Source organism: Nesoenas mayeri, assembly GCF_963082525.1.
Source record: "Nesoenas mayeri genome assembly, chromosome: 3".
Taxonomy (NCBI): Eukaryota; Metazoa; Chordata; class Aves; order Columbiformes; family Columbidae; genus Nesoenas; species Nesoenas mayeri.
Genome location: NC_137544.1, coordinates 40,399,367 through 40,415,909, shown reverse-complemented (window position 1 = coordinate 40,415,909; position 16,543 = coordinate 40,399,367). Strand labels below are relative to the sequence as shown.

Below are 16,543 nucleotides of genomic sequence, written 5' to 3'. Positions count from 1 at the left end.
AGCATTCGTGATTAGAGAAAATCTTCCACATTTTGGGTATTCAGAAAGAAACTCTTCAATCACTGAGAACTGGCAGCCATAAGCCCACTCATGAGAATGGCCTGTGTCACTTGCAGCTTCACCACTGTGTCGCAGACCCAAATTTGATTATGCTTTTTTAGGGTCATTTGCTTCATGTCGACCTGTCACACAGCAGATCAGCCAGATATGGAGCTGAGAATACTTAGCCAGCAGGTTGAAAGGGTAGGGATGCCAACTTTGCTCTTTACACTTTATGCAGAGTATCTAAGGTGTGGATGCACATTGTTGCATTCAATTAATTGCAGCCAGGTGCTGCATGAACAGTTTGTAGGTTTTCTTAAAACACAGTAGTTGGGTCTTGATTCCAGCTTGGTTCCACACAGAATATGTAAACTATTGGTAATGAAAAAGACCACATATCTAATAGACATAATTGAAATAGTAATTATCATAATAGCAGCAATAAACTGTTATTACTAATATTATTAGCTCTGTGTCTGATAGCATGCTTTCCATCCATAGAGTTCTGCTTTAGAGTCAGTAGCAGAATTCCCATTTTACAGAATTAGAACATGAGGTAGAGCCAGAAGTCATTTCTTATTTTGAGTAGAAAACAAATTAAAAGTCTGTCATAATCTGTCATAGGTTTCTTCTAATTAGCTAATTTATTGTCCATAATGGTTTAAAATTAGCAGACCAAAATGTTTCCACAACATTTCCTTAATTATGTAGGTAATTTGTATATACCAAATGTAAGCACAGTTGTAGCTACTGAGGTTAGCAAAGATAATTTCAGAGGTAAAGTCTTGACTGGAGTTTGGTCAACATATGGAAGACTAGGAAATTCTAGAATGAATGCATCGCTGACCATGCCCATGTACCCTTTTTCTGACTCAGGTGATGAAAAACTGCATATAAACCAGGGAGATACTTGGCCAGTACGCACAGCAGATTTTTCTCTTGTCACAGGCCAGCTTTGTGTTTTGACATGCCATGTAAAAGGTTCCTTACTGTCATTAAAGAACATTTTTAAAGTGATGTATTTTCCATGATCTTGAGAGGACATTGTAGAATATAATTCTCATCAAGGAAGATGTAAAAATACATCATACATTGGATCCCACCTATATTACCAGTTGTCCAGTGTACCATGCCTCCAACTTTTTCCAGAGTCCAGAGCCCTTTTTCCATCCTCAGCCTGCTTCCAGAATGTGTCAAGACCTAAAATCTGTGAGGCAGTTATGCAGAGCAACCCACTCACACACATCAACCTCTATGCACTTAGCTCAGCTGCTAGATTAGGTGACAGGCTGGGGTGGGTATTTTTCCAGGCTGTCTTATATGGATACAGCTTTGCACCCTGTTGTGACAGGATGCTGCCTCTTCTTGACTTTCAAGTGAGGTTTGCACTGAAGTTCAAGGAGAGACAGGAACTGGTTTAGGAAATGCTGTATAGTACATAAATTTTACTTTCCCATGTTTGGGAATGTCTGCTTCGATGGCCTGGTGATGTTATAGGAACTGAGTTGTGTTATGTATGCCCCTACACTCTTGCATGAAATAGTGACCACCGATTTCCTAAAAGTCCCACAAGTGGGATATGTGCAGGCCTGCAGGAGCATCTTACTTATCTGAGTATCTGAGAAAGTTACAGCTACTAAAAAATAAGGATTTTTTCTTTAGTTACTCAAAAATAAGCATTTGTTCTTTTCAGTTAAAGATCAATATGAAAAATGAGATCTTCCTTATCTGCATTAGCTAGAACATTAAAAAATTACCAAGTTTCTTTAGGAATTGAAACTGGGCATTTCCCCTCAATTAGTATTATTCTGTATCTGTGTGGAATAACAAGGAATTTGGTTTTTTGAGGGGAGCAGCTGGTACAGGTCAGTGTCAAATACATCATGTTGATTGGCTCACTTCTCCCAGGACAGATCAAATAAAAGATTGGTTTGTTTGTTTCTATGGGAACTTCTTAAGCCTGTAACAGGAATCTGGTTCTGTGGAATTCATAAAATCCTCATGTAGACATTCCTTTCAGTTACCTCTGCCAGAGTTAACCATCCACAATTTAGTTAATCAGCTGTCAGCTGGGTTTGCTTTTTTACCCCTTTTCTTGTCTCTCTGCTGTTTCCAAATGACTCACACTTTCACAGTCCCTTGCTCAGGATCCCTGCCTGATGTCCCCTCCTGTATTCTCAGTTTATTGGGCTATATCCTCTATGTTACAAACCAGCAAAGCTCCATGACGCTCAGTAGAGCTGCACTTATTTAATGTGACTGAATATATGGCCACCTTCATTAGATTTTGGGCCCCAATGTATTAATATTTAACAAACTTGGAGGTTTCTGAGGCTATTTACATCCTCAGTTTACATTGATGTGACATGCAAACATTTGTATATATTAATAGCATTGGCATATCTGAAAATAAAGAGCAATAATGTGTGGATATTTTAGCATGTAAATTCTTTGAAGCACGGAGAATTCAATTTTGTATATGTGGAAGCACCTTTTTGTTCCTAACAGAAATGAATAAGTAATAATAGCAATTTATAATGATTAATGGCAGTAAGAGATAGAAATACGCTAACTAGGAAATATGTGTTAATTGATAGTGTGTCATCTCAAACATTATTCTTATAGTTAAGACACTGGTTCCTTGGATACCCTCAAAGTCACATCAACCAGTTTTGGGCAGCAGGCTAGAAGAAGAACTCTTCAGGGATTGTTCTCCTACTCTCCCCCTTCACAGGGACATCCAGGTCTTTCCTTTCAGGAAGGAGTCAACCGCTGAGCAAAACAGAAGGCAGCACAGCTGTAGGAGGGAGTGGAAGTGGCTGGTGCTGGCTTTTGGTTAATGTCTGTGCCACTTTGACCAAATCAATTCCAACATAGTTCCTTTTTACTCCCTGTAGACGATCATTAACTCATCCAACATTTGGATGACTTTCCAACAGAGGCCCCTTTTCAGGCTAACATTATCAATTTAATAGTTTCAGGCAACTGAAAAGGTAAACTAACAGTCTGCAATTCATGAACCTTTACTTGATTTTTTGCAATTCCTTTGTAGGGAATAATTTTAGACTAATCTCTATTCTGTGCTCTGTTTGTAGCCACAGCTGTTTCCAGTGAACAGAATCCTGTTATTATCATAGCTGTGGTTGCTGTGGCAGGAACCATCATTCTGGTCTTCATGGTGTTTGGATTCATCATTGGGAGAAGGTATTGCACCTTGTATAGGCACAAGCACATCTGACTGCACTCTTGTGATTTCTTGAGACATAGGCTAATCTGGGATGGTAATTTGCAGAACTCAAACAGAAGTAGTTTTTAGTAAGGACCATTTTCATTTAAATCCCTTTATCAATTATAGTTTGTACTCTTTGGCAAGACATACTTAAATCAAGATGTTCTTTTTGTCCTATGTAAACGTGCTGTAAAAGGAACCCCTAGTAGGTTCTTTACCTGTACTCCTAAAAGTTCCTTTTTCTGTTCAGTTTTCCTACGTGTAGAAGTCTGACACTTTATCTGATCAGCCTTTAAATGACTTTACATTCAAGAAAAAGAAGCACAGCAGTAAGTTTAAGAATACCATCATGTAAAACAGTGTTCTACTTTCAAGTTCTTTAATCCTCTGTTTTATCCGTAGAAGCTTTTCACCAGAACTAGAATTTTCTCTTTAGGACCTGTCCCAACTGGTATTTGGTACAAAAGCCTTTTGATTAGAACTGTTCATGATTTATTTAAAACTCTTCTGTCAAGAGAATTATAGCTGAAACTTTCAAAGGGCTTACGGGAGTTAGGTGCTCAGTGACTAAAAATCTCAGCCCACAAAGCTGATGTTGTCAGGACTTTAAATGTGAGGAAGCAAATCATTATTTATGAGTAAAACTGACATTTTTCTTTTCAGGCATTGTGGCTATAGCAAAGCTGATCAAGAAGGGGATGAAGAACTTTACTTTCATTGTAAGTGTTTTGCTTTTTTCCCCCCCCTCTCAAAAATTACCAACTGCAATACTAAAACAACACTAAACTGGAGAGAAAGCCATAAGAAATTAAAAAATGCTGTGTAAATAGCAAGTGGGAAGTTAGACACTGTGAAAATGTGACCTAAACAAAAAGAATGCAGATTAAAGTCAACGTTGCTCACATAGACAGTTTTATTTCTATACATGTGTATGATATATTGTTGTTTTCATTTTGCCTTTTTTTTTTTTCTTGGTTGCTTTAAATACATGTTTCACACCATCCTAATGATCCCTCTAAGGGGCAGTATTTGCGAGACCTTTGGCTAAGTGACTGTATGATCTTTACCTCAGGCAAACTTCAGATTAAAAAAGTATGGGTCTCTGCATCACCTTAACAATGAAGCTGTTCTGCTCAGCAGCTGTTTTCTGCTACTGTGAATACTGTGGCATCAATATTTACAAAACATATAGCCCTTAAAAATAGAATATTTAATGTGAAAAGAAAGGTGAGCTACTTTATTACTGTTCTCTGTTCTAGAATCACTCGCTTAGTGAAGAATAGCACCTAAAGCCTCTTCTTAAAATCACAGCTACCACCCGAACTTATGCCAGGACCCCGGAAAAATTAAATAAAATGCATCTTTCTTTGGTTAATGACAACTGAAAATTTAAGGGGAGAGGAAGGCTCATGCAAGAATAGTTTATTTTTTATCAAAATGTCTTTTAAAAAATTTTATTTTAGCCCTTTTTCATTTCACTTGTAATATCATTTTGACCTGGGAAATTAAAAATACTTTCATTTTTTTTAGAATCAGTCATTAGCTCAGGAAGTATGGTAAAACTAAATTCCAAAATTATTTTTAGCATCCAAAATCACATAACAGAATTAAACTCCAAGTTCTGACACAGAACAATGCCTGGGTTTCCAGTCTTCTCCCATACCTCCTATCAGCAGAACTTGACATTCAGTCGTGGTGTGATGTATATAGCCTTTGTTGTCTACCAATAATTGCAGATGTAGCTTAAATCCATCAGATTTTTTAATGAAAGCAATATGTTTTATCTAATTTTACATATGTTAAAATCATGAGAATGTAACATCACGTGGAGAATGAAGTACCCACTAGTCACAAATTTGTAGGATCTTCTCAATGCATGTCTCTTTAAAGGAGTAGTTCTGTACAAGGCTCCACTCAAAATCAAGGTTTCTGTCTCACCTTTCTGCCCTGAAAAAATCAGATCAGTGGGAATTTCTTCATTCTCCCTGAGTTTGGGTGTGTTGCTACCTAAATCGTTTACTTGAAATGCAGTGAGTAGGAAACTAAGTAGTGACATCATTGCAGCTTTAGTCAATCAATTCATAATCTCTGCAAGAAAGGTGGGAGATAAGAATGGGATAAGAATTATTTATCATGCACTTTGCAGTGCAGTTGATTCTAAAGAGTTCAGTAAAAGTCTGATATTACTTAAATGTTGCTATTCTGGGAGTGATGGATATGAAATTTACGTCTCTTAGATGCAGTGTAAGCTTTTCATGTCTTCAGAAGAGCTGCTTTCACTTTTAAAATCCCCATTATGTCCTTGAAGAACAAGATCAGATATGTATTCTTGTATGTCAGTATATAAGCAAAAACAATATAGTAGTTAAATAATTCCTTTCATCTCAATTATTGGTGGCATTTTTTGTTTCAGTGAAAGTGTAAACAGATTAATATGAAAGTTGCTACATAATGATTCATAGTTGATCCAGAAATTGCGAGATTTTATAAGTTTTCATTTTGATCATTTGGCTTTCAAGAAATCTGGTTATCCAGCAAATCAGTCAGAAGAGTTAGCATACACAGTCTTTTAAACTCATAGCACCAAATAGAAGACACTTTTTGCCAAGCTATTTTTTCATCATCTGCTGATTGAAAGTTTAGTGTTTAATTTTCTTTGATAACCATGTACAGAATGAGATAGAACCCAGTGCTGTGAACACGAACTTGATCACAAAGCTGTGAATACCAATTTGGTGTCCTTTTGCTTCATAACATCTAGACAACCCTCTTCTGTGCTGAGGTATCAGATTGAATTTTCAAAAATGTGACTTATAACAAGTGCTTAATTAATACAAAAACTTACAAGTAACCATTTTTAAAAGCAGGTTTTAAAGTACTGTGTTTAATAGAGTGTCAAATACTTTGTTTCTGTTCCCTTCAACTCTCTGTGACCTTAAGTTCTACACTTGAAGATACAAGTACAATGCAGGAGTTTAGTCAAGCAATTCAGATTTATATTTGGTTTCCTCCTACCATTTTCTTCTAACAATGTCTTCAAATCCAAGCCAGCATTATTTCACATTGGTATGCCAGGATAGCCTTGGTCTGACAAAATGTTTTATGACAGCTTGAATAAAGAACCATCAGAGACCTTTTTGAGATTCACAAGGTTACCTCCAATCCAGGCCCCTTATCACAAACACAAGAGGATGACTCCTCCGTCTCCCTGCCTGAAAGCACTATCATATGAGGTTAACCTATTACTTTCTTCTCATTTTCTCTAGTCATTTTTGGTTTTAAGAAATAAATATTTATAATTTTAAAAATTTGTAGCACTATCAGTACAACTGGAAGAACATCTATTTAAATACATAATGTGGTAGATAATAACATCTGGGCAACATTTCAAATAATTTTTCTGGATATAAATTTGTTGGATAACTCAAACATTTTCTCTAGCTTTTTCCTTCTTTTGAGGGCTTAGGGTATTTTTTGGTCACTAATACTGTCTGAAACATAAATACACGTGATTACTATGGTATTTTTCAATAGATGTTAAAATTTAAAATATTTTATGTTCAATTAAAAGATTAAAAAGTTATCATATGTTTTGTATTGACTTTTGATCCTGTTCTTGTGTATCAGTATATCAATTAATGGAGGAACATTCTTGTATTTTCATAATGAGTTTTGATTCACTGATTTAATTAAAGCTCAGAATTGTAATCCCTGTGAGCTGATTTTATTTCATAAAAAAAATGCTTGATTAATAGATTTCCAGCATTCCTCTTCTTTCACCAGAAGTTTCTACTTTCAACAGAAGTTTCTACTTTCACCAGAAGAGGAAAAAATAATTTTCCTGAATCAGCAGCTAACTAAGGGAAAAAACTACATACCAGCCAGAGCTCTGTGCTGCCTGAGTTGCACTAAATGCTATACTGGAGAAAAAGGGAGCAAAAAACTAATTGCACCATATTATTCACTTAGGTGCTTGAGAGAGGGAATAATTGTGCTGCAGAGCCCACTTCCCCTTCATATGCCTTTACAAGTTGACTACAAGTGTTTCTTATGTTCATATTCTAGTGCAAGAAACATAACTAAGGATATAAATTCTGAGTGCTATGAATAGTTCAGCCTGACTATTGCCACAGCATGTAAATAATACTATATTCAGTAGTTCAAGCAAATTGAAGTAGGTGAAAGAGACTTTCAAATCCCCCTAGAAGACAGAGATAACATAAAGAAACCCTATTTATGCAACCTGGGAAAAGAAGATATGCTGTCCTTAAACAGAAAAGAAAGTTTCACCTCACCTGCTGCTCTTATACCCCTTCCCCTGCTTTGTTTTTGCTTCCGCTCAATCCTTGCATTTTATTCCATTGAGCACTATTTAACATTTATTACTTCTTTCACTTCACATTGGAGATGCAGATGCTAATGTTAGTAATTTTTAGAGATGGGATTGTGTAGTTCTGTTAGCATGCTTGCAGATGACGCCTAAAACTAAAGTTGCCTCTCAGAGCGGCTCTGACTCAGGCAGCGTGGAAGCAGGTTCACTCTTCCAAGAAGCACTCTGCATAATGAAATTCCTGGGCTGACTGCACAATAAGTGCCTTTGCTTCATCACAGTCATGCTTTCTTACATCATTACAGTTAAATTTCCAGGCACCAAAACCTACATCGACCCTGAAACCTATGAGGACCCAAATAGAGCTGTCCATCAATTCGCCAAGGAGCTAGATGCCTCTTGTATTAAAATTGAGCGCGTGATTGGTGCAGGTAAGGCTGCCGTGGCTTCCTAATTCAACTATTCCATTTAGCTGGGATCGAAACTCATACATCATAATGACAGGCAAATAATTATGCCTCAAGTATAGAAGAACTTTTTGCATTTGCCAGAGTGGTTAAGAGCAATGAAGCTTTACTCGCCTCTAAAATGTAAAGACAAACAGAGGGAAAAAACCCTACAAAACCCAAATAAATAAGTAAATGAAGAGCCTTGCTTGACATTGAAATCTTGTGGGTTTCTAATTCTGTATCTACTGTTAAAATTGTAGTTGGGGGGGGAGTTTTGCTACATATTAAAGGCGTTAGGCATGAGTGCAAATTCTACTTGCTTTCCTTTTGCAAGAGGGCTCTTTGACCTCTGAATTTTTGTTCCTGTACGCAGGGAAAACTGGCTGCAGCACAAAATCTTAAATAGAGACTAGGAAAATCTTCCCTAAGGCTGTTTTTTGTTCTACCATTTTTCTTTTTGATATTTTATGAATACAAAAAGTTATTGTTTAACTTCTCATGACTGATTGTAATTGCACCAACATTACATTGCTTTTCTTCCTCTTGAACTGTCTACCACCTACTTAAGACATGGTGTTCATGCTCTAAAAAGGCAGTTTCATTTGTTTGCGTTAATAAGATATGTGACATTTTTATTGCACTAGTCCATGTAGTAAAATTAAGTTTCCATGAGTAAGAAAAATATCAAATACTTTGGATTCCTGGAGGAAATGTTCTTTTGCTTTCCTGTTGTTTTATAAAAGTATTAGTAGAATACTTTTAAAATCACCCTGTAGTTTGATATGCACTGTAAATTACATACTGTGGCATTATTTAAAAAGAGAAGAAATATCTCTAAAACAAGTTGGTTTACCTGTGTTAAAGTCTTTACACTTAGAATTCACAATGCCTCCTTAATGTAACCTCACTCATGTTGAATCATGTCTTAATCAAGGAGTAGTACTGTTGAAATTAACAACACTGCTGAGCAAATTATTACTTCAGATGAGTAAGACCATAAGAATCCAGCCCTTGCTAACTAATAACTTTTGTGAGGCTAGAATGGCAGCATCTCTTGTAATAAATACATAATATACAAGATTTAAAATCAAGATTAGCATAGAAAAATTACTGAGCTTTATCTTTTGCTTTGAGTTAAAAAACTATCAGCATAGCAACAGCTCAGAGCACAAAGATATATTCAGTTGGATTTTGCCTATGCCTCCTGAGCAAAACATTGAAAACGCTTCAGTTGCAAAGAGTATACAGTTTAAAATGTATTTTCACTGTTGTGACAGAGTAATTCCAGAATGTTAATTTTGTTGACTGCAGATGAATTTATTCTTGAGTACGAGTGATAGTAAAAAACTAACATGTGTCATTAGTCATACTGAAGAAAGTTAATTAGAAGTGCTATGGTGAATAGCATATTGTGGATGGGGTGTAGCTACAGCTTTAACCTGTTGATGTAGATAGCAGATAGGAGTGAAATGAAATGCAGTCCAGGAACAACAGAACGTTAAAGACCCAAAGAAGCAGCTGAAACTCACACATCAAAGAAGAATATAGAATTTGTACTAGCGACAGCACCAGAAAAGCCACTTAGCAGTCTCAATACACATCAGCAATCCTGGCCACGTCAGCTATCAGACAAACAGGCAGCAAGTATGCTTGTGCTCAATTTGCATGAGGGATATGTGCTTTCCTTGCCAACATTTTCATTACTACCCTGCTGCGGCCACCTGTCAGACACAGAATATGGTGTCCACTATGTTGAGTCCTTGTTCATACCACACATCCTTTGTTTCAGTCTCTTTCTTGTTGACGTGCTGAGCTAGTGGCTGTGTGACTGTCCAGTATTCCCTCTCCTGTTGCCATATTTTGTGGATCCTTTTTGGGCATCATTTCAGCTGAATATACTATTTTCTTCAGAATAAAAGTAGTGCAATGGCTAGCATCCTGGCCTGAAATGCATAACATCCAAGTTCAAGTTTCTGGTTTGTCTGAGTGTGAGTGATCTGCTTTTGGAAATCAATCAAAAACAGATCACAGAGAGCTGGAAAGGTGCTAAGCCTTAGCATCTCCTGTGCCAAGTATCCTAATTACCTGGATCTGAAGTATCACATACACACACACACATGTTTTGTTTTCAACATGGAACAAAAAACAGTTTTGGAAGGTATTACTAGAGAAAATTATTATCCTTTAGTAAGTTCTTGTGGCTAGGAGCTGTGAGCCAGGTGAGTGGTGAATTCATTAATAGTCATCCATAATGCTAATGAAGTACAAGTGGGAGGTCAAGGCACCAAACTAAGGGCATGAACAGCTAGTTGTTACGTACGTCACAGCTGTGCCTCAGGGTATTCATAGCTATGAGATGGAAATTCAGACAACACCACCAGTACCCAAGGAGGGTTGATGCTAATGCCTCACCTGTGCAGGCAGGAACAGTTGTACTCTATCTAGCCAATTAGTTCCAGTACAGCACAGTGTTAGCAGAGGTATATGGAGTCAATCTGAGCTAACCTTAATTCAACTAGCATAAAACAGAGAGAGAGGAATTCAGTTCTGTATGCAGTCATCTCCTGTGAGATTCATAAAATCAGCCATGCTGAGTGGAGATTTGCCTGAACAAGTTGGTAGGAAATATTAAGGTTTGGCCAAAGTTCTACACTTCTATCTGGTCTGGAGAATGGTGAAGCCAAGGCTCTGCTTTTGGGGGTGAGAAGAGAACAGTAGCATTGGAACGGTGGCAGTGTCCTAAACAGAATTCATCCACTAGGACACTTCAAACATTCAGGTATTCAGGTATTCAGGCATTCAGGCGTTCAGCCCCGTTTCCAGGCATACCTCTCTCTCCTCTGCCAGCCAGATGCCTTGACAGTGTGTATGAGCACTTAAGTCCTGATCCCACCAGGTTTCTGAGGACCTCAGCCTATGTCCAAAGGAGTTCTCTAGTCAAAGTCTCTATATTAGTCTTTCCTCATACAAATAATTTTTTTCAGCACTCACCCTATAACATGTCTTGGATATAGGTGTGTCTGCATACTTGTGTATACTCAATAGCTTAAAGTTAAGGCACTCCATAGATATGTGGGAGATAAATTTCTGACTTGATTTGATTTGGAAGAGGGACTTGGATCTTTATCTCCCATACTGCAGATAAATTTTAAAAGTACCAGATTATCAAATATTTTTGCGATGAATCTTTTGCTTTTTAAAGAGATGTTCCCCTTCATTCAGTATATGTTACTAACGTTTTCTCCTATATATTTCAAGACATCTTTCTTCCTGATCACAGAATAGGAGGTCTTTATTTTCCTTTCTGGTGACATGGCTGTGAGGCATGGGACAATCCTTAAATCCTTCACAGTCTCAATAGTAGTGGCATTTATCTCCACATCTCACGTGCTTCCATGCAGTTGTTGGGGCTTTTTTTTTCTGGTATTGTTCTTGGTTGTTTGGCAATTTTTTTCACATACTTCTTCAAGTTCCAGTTGTCTGTTAGTTTAGAAGCCTTTTACAAACTTCTAGTGTATGCTTGTGTTTGTTTAATGTAACAAAATTATTATAAGTCACACCTTTCATTTCATAATCTGCAAAGTAAATTATCCTACTTGAAGGTAATAATGTAGTGCTTCATTTAACACCATAATGATGTTAAATTAAAAGTAGCTCTGAGAGAGATGCCTTTTGAAAGAAAAAAGCCCATCGGATCTAAAGATGGCAAGGAAACCATGTAGAACAGAATTACATTTTCACTTAGAAATGGTATTACTATTTCTGTAATAGTGTTTTCTTATAAAAACTACTTCATATTTATTGCCTATTTATGAAAAAATGTGACAAATTACTAACAAGTCTTATGAAATATTCAAATAAGAGTCTTGTAGATTGACTTAACATGACGTGTTTACTCTGTAAGGTATTCAGTCAGCAGTTCATTTAAAGCACATGCCTGTCTTTGTGTTTCTAAGTAATCCATTTCAAATATGAACAGTCACATGCTAAATTTAAACACATACTTAGGCGGCTAGTTGAATCAAGGCCTAAGAGAAATATTGATATTCTAGTTGGAGTAATTCAGCATTGATTTACTTCATTTTAGGAGAGTTTGGTGAAGTGTGCAGTGGGCGTCTAAAGCTTCCTGGCAAGAGAGATGTTGCAGTAGCCATAAAAACTCTGAAAGTTGGCTACACTGAAAAGCAAAGGAGAGATTTCCTGTGTGAAGCTAGCATCATGGGACAGTTTGACCACCCCAACGTTGTTCACTTAGAAGGGGTTGTTACTAGAGGTAAGCAGTGGCTCCAACTGTCAGTCAAATAACAACATAATGGCAGAAATTACTTTAGGTTATTCATGGTCAAAGATTCAAATTAGGCTGCACACTCGTAATGGATTTTCTCCTGATGCGTGACTAACTAAAACAATACTTACTTTATGGTACAACCTGAGGAAAAAAATTATGATGCATGCATGATTAAAAGATGAAGTACTTTGAAATATATAATTTTTCTAGTTCCATTTAGCCTCAAAGACCATGCAGAGAGATAAGGTTTCTTATGTCCTTTTATATTATCTGAAGTGTCATTATTCCAGAGTCCTGTTCACACAGCAGGAGTTAGGAGAACACACTGACATTTTGATTTGTATGGTTTAATTTTGTGAATCATGACCACGTTCCACACAGACATTTAAGAACTTATTAGAGCTCAGTAACAGTGCTGGAGGCCTCAGAAATGTTCGTTGTCTCATTGATTCAGTCCTTCAAAGGAGTACCATGTGTTTTATCAAAAAAAGGCACTCCATTTGCGTTACAGTTTCTCAAACAAAATATGTCTTCTTTTCTTTCAGGGAAACCAGTCATGATTGTAATAGAATACATGGAGAATGGGGCCTTAGATGCATTTCTTAGGGTGAGTACCAAAATGAAAACATACATAAACATATTTTAAGTGATATATATATTATATTATATGTTGTCACCTTTAAAAATGTGGGTTTAGATATGTGCCTATATAGGTATACATGCATGATATTCATATAATTAAAATGCTTTTCAGGCTGAAATGAAGCTTGACAACTACTATGAGTTCACTACGTTATTTCAGCAAAACCAGATCAGAAATGAGAGGATCAGACAGGACCACATGGGAACATTCTAGGAATTTAGGTGATTTAATGTGGCATAGAAATGATGGGTTTTATTATTGCCACCACCTGAAGTTAAAACTACTGATACCTAAGGCCCAATCTTCTGCCTCTTGGGTGAAGAATTTTATTGTGTCAACATGGTAGAAATCAGTATACAAGGATCACTAAATGAACTGTGGTTGTGTATAAGAGAAGAACAAAGGAAAAAAGCAATGCAATTTCACAATAATTTAGTATTTTTTGAGTGTGTGTTCTAAACTCCTTACCAGATGTACAAGACAGTGTGAGATGATATATGAACACCCTATAGAGAACAAAAAGATTATGTTTGTTGTATTGTTGTATCTCTAAAAGGAGATAGTCCTTATTCTCTTGATACAAATAATTATGCTGAGAGATGAAGAGCATACAGGCAAACTATAAAGACCTGTGCATCAGGTAATCTCTCTTAGAAGAGGCTTGTCAGGACTTAGCCAGAAATTTATAGGGATTAACAAGTTTTGTTACTTCTAGTACATTAACTACTCATGTTTCTTAACTGGATGTACTGCTTTATCTCATAAAACTTGTGTTTGAAATGAGTTTCTTTGCCCCTGGATGAATTGCCACAGAAGTAGTAAATAAGCAGAAAGCTGAAGTTGTGAAACTAATTCTTATTTTTCCTCTCAGTCATACTAAAAAGAATTGCTGCTCCTTTCTTCCCTCCAGAAACATGATGGGCAATTTACAGTCATTCAGCTAGTGGGGATGTTGAGAGGAATTGCTGCTGGAATGAGATATTTGGCCGATATGGGATACGTACACAGGGATCTTGCAGCACGCAATATTCTTGTCAACAGCAACCTTGTTTGTAAAGTATCAGACTTTGGCCTTTCCAGAGTTATAGAAGATGATCCAGAGGCTGTCTACACTACTACCGTAAGAGAAATCGATGGGTTTTAATAGTTTTGAGTTGTGGTTATTAAGAAGCAGCATGTCTTATAGACAGTATAGATAAGAGAAATAGATAAATTGCTTGAGAAATATTAGCTAGTCAAATGGAAAAGAGTCTCTTTAGAAATCTGGCTTGAATTAGGGACTGATAATTTTGTAAGAACATTAACTTTACTTGGTAAAGTTCTAAAAACTTTGGACAGTATCTTCATTATTCCCTTCCTCATGATTTTCTGTTTGAACAAATATGGAAGTTTTACCCATAAAAATTTTAATCGTCTCATTTACTATGAGTCAATTAAAATATTTGTAGGCTATTACTGTTTTTCAGACTAGATTTTATCGCACAAAAAGTTGACTAGCTTGAGGCTAGGCTGTGACAAAGCTCAACTCCTGTATTTTCCCTTGCTTTTGGGTGGGACGCTTTTCTTAAATAAGCATTCACTGGGCACACTATGCTCTTTATTCTTTTGTTTAGCCAGCTCTACTTTCCCACCCGTGGGGCTTTGCTGTACCTATTTTCTCATGCTGAGGGAAGGAGGGGCCCCTGGAATCTGCTCCAACAGGCGCAGGGATCCAGGAAACCACACCAGTGTTCATGGCTGTCACTCCTGCCACTGGGGTCTAAAGTAGGACCTTGTTTTAAATATGTCAGACCAAGATCTCAAAGTCAACTGGATTTATATGAACAGGATGACACTACCCTTCCTAGCTTCAGCCAGCCAGGACTTAAATGACTAGGCAAATCAGACATCTAACCAGACGTTTAAAATCAATGGAGAGATAAGCATTTCCAGAGAAATGCATCCAACTTAGCCTAGACAGGTGTTTAAGTTTCTGTTTCTGCCTGAACTTCCTTAGACTGCTTTGAAAATTCTACAGTAAGTCAACTATAGTAGATATCATAGTTGCTGCTTCTGATGTTGATGGAAATAATTGCAAACACTCTCTACAGAAGATGATATGGAAATTTTGTGGATAAAACAAACAAGCAAACAATAAAACTTTATTCTTTTCTTTATATTTCTTAGGGTGGAAAAATTCCAGTGAGATGGACAGCTCCAGAAGCCATCCAGTACCGCAAATTTACTTCAGCCAGTGATGTGTGGAGTTATGGAATAGTTATGTGGGAAGTAATGTCTTATGGAGAACGGCCTTACTGGGACATGTCAAATCAAGATGTAGGTTATACTTTGACTGTTTGTGAGCATGTGTGTGTGTTAGAAAAAACAAAAATTACATACTGTAAACACGTACATATGTGTTTCACTATACATGCATAAAATGTTGGTTTAGAAATAAGATTTATCAAAATACTGTAGTGTTCTTACAAAATTAAAAAGATACAGAGCTTTCACTTTTTACCTGAATCTCTAAATATTTCTTTTACCATGTGGATGTTGTAGATTTCTGTCCTGAGTATCAAGTAAAATTGGAACATCAAAAATAGTAATATATGCTCTTCACTTTATTATACTTAAGCATAGAAGAAATTATTTTTTTTCCAACAAAAATAATTCTGAGGTTTCTGACCTCAGAACAATGATTAATCAGCTGATAAAAATTGCTAAAAATGTGAGTGGCAGTTAATGACCTACTTTGGCTTTTTCAAGTTAATTATGCTGATTTAACAATAACCTTGTTTCCATAAAATATGACCCAGACCAACAGGTCAGTGGTAATAGAACAGATGGGTGTTAATCTTGATTTCTGACAAGAGTATCTATTAATACAGAAATTACATAGGAAAAAGCCATACAGGTGAGAAAGATGTCAGAAAGAGTCTCATTTAAAGTTCTTCAGGTCGGGGTCTTGAGTGGTTTTTGTTATTATTTTATTTTTTGATTGAATGATCGACATCAAACTTGAAAAAAAAAAAAAGATAAAAGTGTAAATGATGAGTCAGTTTGGCACAGTGCAAAGTTGTTAATATTTGACAGGTCTCAGTGTCAAAGATTTCATGGACTGTCAAAATACGGGCAAACAAGTCCTTGGGGCAGAGAAAGAGAAATATTTACATTCCCTAGACACCAAGTAGAGTTTCATTTCTTTTGACACCTTCCTTCTGTACTAGATTCAAACATAAAAGAAGTCTGACAGGAATATAAGATGCCTCAAAGGCAAACCTTACCTAGCTTTCAGGGAACAATAAAGAAAAACTTTCAAATAGGGGAGAAATTTTGGTATCTTCATGCTTCTTGTTGGATTTTGAAAAGTATTCCCATGCAAGGAAAGCACATGACTGAACCTTTTTCATAGAACAGCTAATTACCATTTCTTGCAGTTTTATCTCTTTTTAGCATCTTACATAATAATCTTCAATAGCATATAGTTAAAAGATGCATCTTGGTAAAATAATTTCAGATATTCTTGTATCCTGTGATCTTCAAGCGTGTCCTGAAACATACCTCCCAAAATATATACACA

At 36.5% G+C, this 16,543-nt stretch overlaps 1 protein-coding gene across 4 annotated transcripts in view; it reads left to right on the top strand.

Moving 5' to 3' along the window:
- Window positions 1–16,543, top strand: part of EPHA7 (EPH receptor A7) — a gene marked incomplete at both ends in the record, with an annotated part of 159,046 nt that overhangs the window by 123,841 nt on the left and 18,662 nt on the right. For 3 of the 4 annotated variants that reach the window (XM_080341817.1, XM_080341814.1, XM_080341815.1), the window contains 7 exons: window positions 3,138–3,246; window positions 3,935–3,990; window positions 7,907–8,032; window positions 12,138–12,323; window positions 12,884–12,945; window positions 13,892–14,101; window positions 15,148–15,297. In XM_080341817.1, coding sequence (XP_080197943.1) covers window positions 3,138–3,246; window positions 3,935–3,990; window positions 7,907–8,032; window positions 12,138–12,323; window positions 12,884–12,945; window positions 13,892–14,101; window positions 15,148–15,297 — 899 coding nt within the window. The remainder of the gene's footprint in view (window positions 1–3,137; window positions 3,247–3,934; window positions 3,991–7,906; window positions 8,033–12,137; window positions 12,324–12,883; window positions 12,946–13,891; window positions 14,102–15,147; window positions 15,298–16,543) is intronic. The other variant, XM_080341816.1, reaches the window with a different exon arrangement.